The sequence below is a fragment of the Gobius niger genome (assembly GCF_951799975.1).
Source record: "Gobius niger genome assembly, chromosome: 9".
NCBI classification, from domain to species: domain Eukaryota; kingdom Metazoa; phylum Chordata; class Actinopteri; order Gobiiformes; family Gobiidae; genus Gobius; species Gobius niger.
In genome coordinates, this window is record NC_136860.1 from 23,942,290 (window position 1) to 23,951,279 (window position 8,990).

General features: G+C 41.8%; 1 protein-coding gene across 1 annotated transcript in view; it reads left to right on the forward strand.

Annotated features, from left to right (window-relative positions):
- The window catches only part of kalrna (kalirin RhoGEF kinase a), a 91,290-nt gene extending 82,590 nt beyond the window's left edge, over nucleotides 1–8,700 (forward strand). The window contains exons 54-68 of the mRNA XM_079563125.1: nucleotides 153–324; nucleotides 578–780; nucleotides 1,328–1,611; nucleotides 3,212–3,374; nucleotides 3,993–4,055; nucleotides 4,151–4,178; nucleotides 4,256–4,418; nucleotides 5,184–5,305; nucleotides 5,670–5,801; nucleotides 6,020–6,181; nucleotides 6,262–6,340; nucleotides 6,414–6,465; nucleotides 6,539–6,687; nucleotides 6,808–6,946; nucleotides 7,037–8,700. Coding sequence (XP_079419251.1) covers nucleotides 153–324; nucleotides 578–780; nucleotides 1,328–1,611; nucleotides 3,212–3,374; nucleotides 3,993–4,055; nucleotides 4,151–4,178; nucleotides 4,256–4,418; nucleotides 5,184–5,305; nucleotides 5,670–5,801; nucleotides 6,020–6,181; nucleotides 6,262–6,340; nucleotides 6,414–6,465; nucleotides 6,539–6,687; nucleotides 6,808–6,946; nucleotides 7,037–7,594 — 2,469 coding nt within the window. The 3' untranslated portion in view covers nucleotides 7,595–8,700. The remainder of the gene's footprint in view (nucleotides 1–152; nucleotides 325–577; nucleotides 781–1,327; nucleotides 1,612–3,211; nucleotides 3,375–3,992; nucleotides 4,056–4,150; nucleotides 4,179–4,255; nucleotides 4,419–5,183; nucleotides 5,306–5,669; nucleotides 5,802–6,019; nucleotides 6,182–6,261; nucleotides 6,341–6,413; nucleotides 6,466–6,538; nucleotides 6,688–6,807; nucleotides 6,947–7,036) is intronic.
- The last annotated feature ends 290 nt before the right edge of the window (nucleotides 8,701–8,990 follow it).

Here is an 8,990-nt window from a genome sequence, read left to right on the forward strand (position 1 = left end):
AGACCAGCAGTGAATTGCTCACTCATGCTGTAGATACAGCATGTCCTGGCCTTTCATCTTGAAATTATAATAGCAAATTGAATGTCATATAGGCAGCCGATGTCCTTTTTCAGAGACTTATCGTAATGTCCATACAATGTTTTCTTCTGCAGGTGTCCTACTTGGGTTTAGAGGACAGCGTAGATAATGACCCTTGTAAGTTTGTGCTGTTGTGTCGTGGGTCGTCTGAGCGCTTCACTCTTCAAGCAGCCAATGTAGAAATCAAACAGGTCTGGGTCCAGCACATCAAGGAGCGCCTGGAATTTCAAAGCAACTTAATGAATGGTAAGTATGATTGTGATTGAGTTGCACTAGGATGATGAGTGTGAAAATCGTATGAAAGGTAGAGACAGTAATGAACGATTATAGTACATTTAATGGGGGGACATAGCTGAGCGGTCGTTGTGGGGTGGTGGTCCATTATGTTCTGGCTGCATTGAGTTATGCAGTGTAGCGATGCTGTGGTAGTATTAGTATATATACATTGCTATATGCCAAGTGAAAAATGTATAACTCAGTGTTGTATCTTTCACTTCAGCTCTACAGTTTCCAATGACGTACCAAAATGAGAAGACCTCATCTCTGAACAGAAGCCGCTCTACATCCAGCAGCCAACAGCCGGGCGGGACATCCCACAGCCGGCCCTCGTCTGCTGTTGGCTTCAGTGACAAAGAACCAGAGCACAGCAAGAGCCAGATCAAAGTGTCTATCTCCAACGGCGGCTCATGTTTCAATCCCAGGGTAAGATGATAATGTATCTGTGTATGTTTGTTTCGTAAAAGATGACTATATTCATCATCTTTCACATATAGTTTACCTCGCCCTAAAAAGCAGGAGTAAAATCTAGGCCTCTGTAGGGAATACACTGTTTATTTTATTTTTTATAAGCAGCGAAAGATGAAGCAATGACAAAGTTTAGTGTTTAGACCACTCTTTCCTCTTTTCCTTGGGTGAAATTATGAGAAATGCTCAGAGGAGGGACCATTATGATTTAATCTACCACTAAGTTATAGCTCATTTAGGTTCAAATACACATACTGCATATAGTATAGCCTAAAAAATTAACCCACTGCACGTGTTGTCCCTCCTCCCCTCCTCATTGGTTGGACCCTGTGCTGTCCGCAGGTGGTCAATGGTATCACAATCAGCAGGACTGTGATCCAGCCCTCATGAACGCTCCTAACTTTGGCCATTCATGTCTCCGTCTCCCCCAATGCTTCCTCCTCTTTTTGTCCCCATCTGTCATTTTTTCCCCACCTCTATTCCCTCCGTCCTGTCCCCTCCTCAGGACAGTGATGGCGGCTGCAATGGCGTTTCGTCCACGATGTTGGTCACTCAGGACTACTCCGCACTCAAGGAGAATGAGATCAATGTGTCTCAAGGGGAAGTGGTCCAAATCCTAGCCACGAACCAGCAGAACATGTACCTGGTTTACCGTCCCGCCAACATCCAGTCCCCTGCGGCGGAGGGCTGGGTCCCGGGACACGTGCTGGGCCCGGTCACAAAGCCCCTCAGAGACTCTTCTTCTGCCTGCTCCTTCTCTGCAGCAGTGGCTGACGCTAACAACATAAAGTAAGTCCCGCCCACCTCCACCAGCACTTCCCGTTTGACTTTGTGTGCTCAGACCGGAGACAGAGCACTCAAATACTTTTAAAAAAGACTTCACAAAAACCCTCACAGTCCTTATTTAAGAATGAACTATTGGACCTCACAGGAGATCTTTTGTTTTCTTTTTTTTTTGTTACTCCTGCTTTGTTGCTCTTTGAGGTACAAAACCAGTCTGTCAATATGCTGCATAGACAGCGTAATTACTGAGCCATTGTCACAGTACAACATTTGGTAACTACATGAAGTAACTCTGGGTTCACAGTAAACACAGAAACACTGAGAAGAGCTGATTTAAAAACCTGTAGCTGAAGAGAACTCACTAGTGGAGTTAAGACCGGACTCTTATTTCAGTTTCTAACACCTGCCTTTTCTTCTTTTTGTATTTGGTTCATTTTAAATGTTTTTGTACAATATGAAATGAGACATAGCTGGGGCATTCAGGTGGACTCAGCCCTGTTCTCCGCACTGGAGATGTACATGTTGTTGTCTGTGGCAATCTTATACAAATTTATGTTTCTTCTTGTTAATTTTATTTTTTTCTTCTCAATGTTGATTTTCTTTATATTTTTGACAGTTACTGTACAGTTTTGACTGAGGCTCTAGAACATTCCTGTTTAAAAATCCTTTTGCACTATTTAAGAAAAATATGAATGAAGAAAGACTGTGCAATATGTTTGATTAAAAGACAACGGTCAGCAATGTACTGTTGGTAGTCTAATAATGATTTTAAATGTATTTTAAATATGTAAAATAAACCTTTTGGACTTGAGCATGGCTTAGCAAAGAATTGTGAAGTTCAGTTCTGCGTTTCATGAAGGTGGCAGTTTGTAGTTTTAATATTTGTAAATAAACTACAACCGTAAACATGAACATGTCTTCTGTGTGCTTTAAACGACATGTCACATATTTAAGAAAAACATTTAAATAGATTTTATGACAATAACAGTAAATGACTTGCACTAAGACTATGCAGAGTTAATATTTGGACGTCGCTGTGTGCACTTTGCCATTTCTGTATGTATTTGTGTTTTCTCTGTTAAACTTTGATTTTGAGTTTGTTTTAAGTTGTACTAACACTGACGGTTTAACACTCCGCAAAATGAATTTATTACGTTTATACTCGGTTGATTTAAATGACTTTGCTTATTTAATTAAATCAGTGGGATCTGGCTGTAACAGAAGCATTTGGTACTGTTATACTTCAGTGTGTGTGTGTGTGTGTGTGTGTGTGTGTGTGTGTGTGTGTGTATATATGTGTGTGTGTATATGTGTGTGTATATGTGTGTGTGTCGTCCCTTTTTTGTTTCTTTGTGTCTTATTAAAAAGTGCATCTCTGCCCTCCTCCTCTCCTGTCACTTCATGCACCACAAGAGGCTGGTAGCAGGGCGCTCTGAAGCAAACATTTATGTCAAAGATGTATCTGTTGTGTTTTTTGTGACACACATATGTCATATAATTTTGATTGGTAAGGATTTTCGATATTCCTCCAATGCCTCTGCAGCCAGTCTTTGCTCCTCTGAGCCTCTCTCATTGGTCAGTTGTGTTTGTTGTTCCTACTGCACAGAAAGTCTTTATCGTGGAACACACTGCGTGCACGGAAACGCGCTGAAGCCAAAGATGTTGCTCCTCTTGGGGTCAGAGGTCAGGAGAATGGCCTTGTTCGTAAGCCCAAAGAAACCACGCCCCCTTCGTCACTGGGGTCTCCCGCCAGCAAAGCCAAGGGCAAAGTGAGTAGAGCAGGCCGGCGATGTGTGCCCAAAACCTGGATTTAGACTCCTCCCAGTTTTGTTTTTATGTTGACAGTGGTTCTCAACCTGTGCATAAGTAAAAACATACTTATAAGAAATGTTTTGAGTCTGGTCTAGACTTCTAAAAAGATTAAACAGATTAACCTTCTAACTGTTTCTTCAGTTCCTTAAGGATGCCATATTAAAACTCTGCTAAACTATTTAGCAGACTGCTGTATCATGAGGTTGAGAACCTTTTTGTTTTACCCTTGCCCTTGGGTAATTTTTGATTTTCACTAACTCTTTGATTTTGCGAGATTCCCCTTTGTCCTTGATGTATTTCTAGTGCATGATAGATTTGATGTTCTTGGTTTGCATACGTTTGTCTTTAGTGCACTAACTTGGAGCTCAAGCTTTAACACGTGAGATGCTTCTGTGTCCATCACGCACTTTTCAGGTTGCATATGAATATCAGTAACAGCACATTTTTCAGATCCAGCTGGTTGTTTTTGCTAGCTCCCTTTGCTTTCCTCCTCCCCTTTCCTTTTCATCACTGGCCTTCATTCTCTTCATATTTTCCCTCCGATATCTCTCTCCATTTCCACCCTCCTGCACCAGGACCTCCACACTTCAGATGAGTCCGACTGCGAAGATGACCTTGATCCAAAAACCGGCATGGAGGTATGAGCACACTCCTTAATAGGACACTTTAAAGTCATAGAGTTTTTGTACTAGTTCAAATGAACATACTGCGCTACTTTCCCACCTGTTCACAGCTTCTCAACCCTAACTTCATCCAGGAAGGTAAGGCGTGTATGTGTGTAATGTTGTCACTTAAAATGATTACTGGAAATGACTGAAGATTTTGACCATGTCCCCAGTGGCCCCTGAGTTCCTCGTGCCTTTGTCTGATGTGGTGTGTGCATTTGGAGAGACCGTGGTTCTCTGTTGTAAGGTGTGCGGACGTCCCAAGCCCAGCATCACCCTGAAGGGCCCCGATCAGAGCCCAGTGACCAGCAACAGCCGCTTCACCATTGAAATTAGGTATGTCACCTCCAACTGATCTGTACTTTAACATAAAAGGAATATTCCACCGTTTTAAAATACTGAGATATGTTCTTACCTTAGCTTAGACGAGTTAATGCGTAGCTGTCTGATCTTTACGTGTGCCCTCAGTCACGTAAACAGAGCACAGACGGCGCTAGCATTTAGCCTCTCCTCTTCTCATCAATGGATCCGAACGGAGGTGCAGTTAGAAGCAGCTAAGCTCTTCCACGTTTTCCCTATTTAAATATGGTTATATATTACTTTACATAATCCATGTACAGTCACACAAAATTAAACTACCGGATAAAAAGGGGAACTGTATTGCAAGACCAAGCAATTTTACTATGCCTTGCAATATAGTTCCCCTTTTTATCCGCTTAGAAAATCGACATATTTAATTTTGTGTGACTATACTTGGATCATGTAAAGGCTCATATTGAACCATATTTGAATAGGGAAAACGTGGAAGAGATTGGACGCTTCTATAGAGGAGAGGAGGAGAGGCTGTATGCTTGCGCCGTCTGTGCTCTCTTTACGTGACTGAGGGCACACGTAAAGTCCAGACAGCTACGCGTCAACTCGTCTAAGCTATGGTAAGAACATATCTCAGTATTTAAAAGCGGTGGCCTATTCCTTTAAACGTGGAGTGTGTATATATTGCATTCAGAAGGTATATTATTACAGCAGCTTTCCTTTATTATTATTTTTAAACGGTGTACATGCAACAGTACACCTTTTAATGAGTCGCTCTTTGGTTTTTAGGGATACAGGTGACATCCTGTTGAAAGTGTGCAACCTGATGCCCCAGGACACAGGCATTTACACGTGTGTCGCTGTGAATGATCATGGCTCAGCATCATCTTCTGCCTCCATCAAAGTTCAAGGTAAAGCATGGCTATTGGGTCACAAATTATTACTTTAGGATTGTTGGGCTCTGCCAAGGATAAAGGGTGGCCATTTTGAGGAATGAGAAATAGTTTAATGCCTTCATTGAGATTTACACAATGTGAATAGTGTGGAAAATAAAGACAAGCTGATACATGAATGCGTTTCCAAACTTTTGACTGTAGTGTGTATGTATGCATGCTATATCTGGGCAGCGCTTTATATACTATAGCCCATCTTGTTTACAAAATGGGCTATGTAAAGTGGATTAAATTATGCTGCTGAAAAAAGGGCTATTAAAAAGTCTGTGCTAATAAACGTTTTGTGTGGTGTGTTTTTTTGTTCCTTTATATTATTTTGTAGGTATCCCAGCAGCCCCAGGGAGACCAGTGGCACAAGAGGCTAGCAGCACATCAGTCATGGTGCACTGGCCCCCACCGGCTTCATCTGCTCACAGCGCCGTGAGCAGCTACAATGTGGAGTACCGTCAGGAGGGTACGGCACATCTAGCAGGAATGTTAAAAAGAGACAAAACTCAGGCACTCAAAGAAAATAAATGGTTAAAAGGCCTTTATTTGGAGCATGGCCATTTGATTAAAACATTAACTCTGGTAAATTGAGGAAAAAAGACCCGTATAGCTTCAACGTCGTGTATATGTTTCTGCGTCCCTTAAAATCAGAATTTAACTATGTTTTACTTTGTTGCTCGTCAGACTCGTTTCTATGGCAACAGGTGGCCAGCAGTCGAGAGGAGTGTGTCCAGATTGATGCTCTGATCCCTGGCGGCCATTATCAGTTCAGAGTGCGGGCCTTAAATCGCTGGGGCGTTGGACCTCCAACAGAACCTTCCAATATGGTCACATTACCCAGTGCCAGTAAGAAAAAGATCTTTGTTTACCCTTTGCACTTTGTCGATACACAAAGTAATCTACAAGAGCTTCTTATTTTGCTTCAGATGCCAGCTATGATGGAGCTGCAATTCAGTGGAAAGAAAACTTTGAGGCTTGTTTTTCTGAAATCTTGGAGATTGGCAGGTAAGCTCTTCGAACTACAAGTACACTTCTTGCCATTCACATTACATTAGTATTCATTTATATATCTTTTTAGGGGAAGGTTTTCAGTGGTTAGAAAGTGCCTCAATAAATCCACAAAGAAAGAGGTAGAGTATGGCTTATTAATAACAAAACTGCGTAAAACAGTTCCTCATTCCTCACTTTTCTTTTCTATTGTAGGTTGCTGTGAAATTTGTCAGTAAGAAAATGATGAAAAAAGAGCAAGTGGCTCATGAAGCAGACATCCTGCGTCAAGTACAGAATCACCAGGTGGTGGCACTGTTGGACACATATGAGTCAGCCACATTTCTCATGCTGGTTGAGGAGCTGTAAGTTGATCTTAATTTTCAAGTTACGGTTTTTTTCTTTACCAAGTTTATTTGGGCAGAATGCAATGTCACGTAAACTAAAAAGTTGAGTTAATTGTGTCATTTGTGTGTGTGTTTTAGACTGGATGATGGACGTTTGCTGGATTATCTGGTGGCTCATGATGAGTTGATGGAGGAGAAAGTTGCATTTTTTGTCAGAGAAACACTAGAGGCTCTGCAGCATCTTCACACCTGCAGAGTGGCCCATCTTGACCTAAAGGTAAACGCCACACAGTTGCAGAGTAGCATATACGGGTCACATACTACTACTGACACATTTGATTAAATCTTTCCTCTCTGCCGTTTGTAGCCTGAGAACATTATGGTGGACTTGCGCTCCCAGACCCCTGGCATAAAGCTCATAGACTTCAGCGATGCAGTACAGCTGACCGCTCACCGCCGTTACGTCCACTTGCTACTGGGGAACCCTGAATTCGCGGCCCCAGAGCTGATCCGTGGGACTCCGGTCTCTGTGGCCACTGACGTGTGGAGTGTGGGGGTTCTGGCCTATGTCCTGCTCAGTGGGGTGTCTCCTTTCCTGGACGAGTCTCCAGAGGAAACCTGTGTCAACATCTGCCGCCTGGACTTCTGCTTCCCAGACGAGTACTTCCGGGATGTGAGCCAAGCAGCGAAGGATTTTGTTACATCTGTGCTTCAACAGGACCCCAGAAAAAGGCCCAGTGCCACGTCCTGTTTGCAGCACCCCTGGGTGGGCCGAGGGGGGGTCCATGGTGGAGAGTACTCTAAGACTCCACTAGACACAACACGCTTGTCCACTTTTATTGACAGGAGGAGGCAGCTGCACGATGTACGACCGGTTACTAATATCAAAGGTCTGGTCAGCAGCAGCATGGGCAACACACTGTGAAACACCAAACTTGTAAAGACATCTGTTACCATGTTTATCTTAAATTATGTTTTAATATTTGTAGATTAGAATGAAGAACTTTAAAAGTCATGAGCCATCTTTCGAACTGTTCATCAACCCCCCTCTGACCACTTTGCTGAAAATGATCAAAAGTATCACTAAATCTTACCTGAACCAGTTCTATATTGAGGCTGTGCCTTGACTCAGTTGATTGTTGCATTCATGTTGATACTGTAATTCACGTTCACTGCATTCATTTAGTCCAATTTTGTTGCCTGTAAGGCCAAACTCTGCCAGAAAGTGTAGTTAGTGTAAAACTGTGCATATAAACAGCTTAAATCTATAGATAAAGCCATAGCAACATTTCTTTAGATGCCTTTTGTAAATCAAGTGTTAAAGGTTTCTAGTCAAGAACGCAGGTGTTTCTGCTCTATCTTGAAGACTAAAGGACATTGTTTTGGCACTGGACGTCTTTGGCTGAATGTTTACTGGACTGTTCAGCAGCAATTCTGTCATAAAGAAAACATAGTGTTTACATCTGCACTGACTGAACCGAAGTGTGCTGTTTTGGACTATAAAATCCCTGAGATAGAAAAGGATGTACTACAAGAAGAACTGAAAGAACAAGCACTGGATTGTGGGAGAAGAAAATACAAAAACATTGTGGTTGTTTACAGAAACTTTGTACAAATAATAACTGTAATGTACCTTAGATTAATCAGGGAAACCTGCATGTAAACACACCAGGGATGTTTTAGAGATCAGGTTAGAATAAACAGTGAATCTTTTGAGCTAAAGCCTTGTATGTGGACTTGCTTGTACATTAGTGGCTGCCATTCATTTTGATTATGTAACTGTAACTGGGAAGGACACAAGAGTCTCTGTGTCCATCTTTTTACTGATGAATGTAAGTCTTTTGTAATTTGTAGAATTTGTTTCATCCAATGTGCTGTCGGCTCAATACTGACTTCTCACAGAACTGCACCCTTCGGCTGTTGTGCTCCTCCACTGCTTGAACTGACATTTTCAGATGTACAATAGCAAGCATTTACCGTTCTCATGCTGGGGCAATTTGCCATTGATCAAATGGACTATACAACATATGAGAAGGTACAATTTCAAGATGTATGCAAGAACTTATCAATCTAAACGGTGGTTCTCAAATGGGAGAACTAGAGTGACAATAGGGATAAGAATCTAATTTATAATATACAATAATAAAACATTTTCCCAACAAATTGTTATTGAATTAGCACTCAGTAAGCCTCAATAGCTGAAATTCTGATAAAACAACCAGATGAGAGTAATATTAGCAGTCTTAGGTAGGTAGTGTTTCTAGGCTTACTTGCAAGAGATAATATATAAATGATTTCTTGACAAAGCTCACTAAAAACGG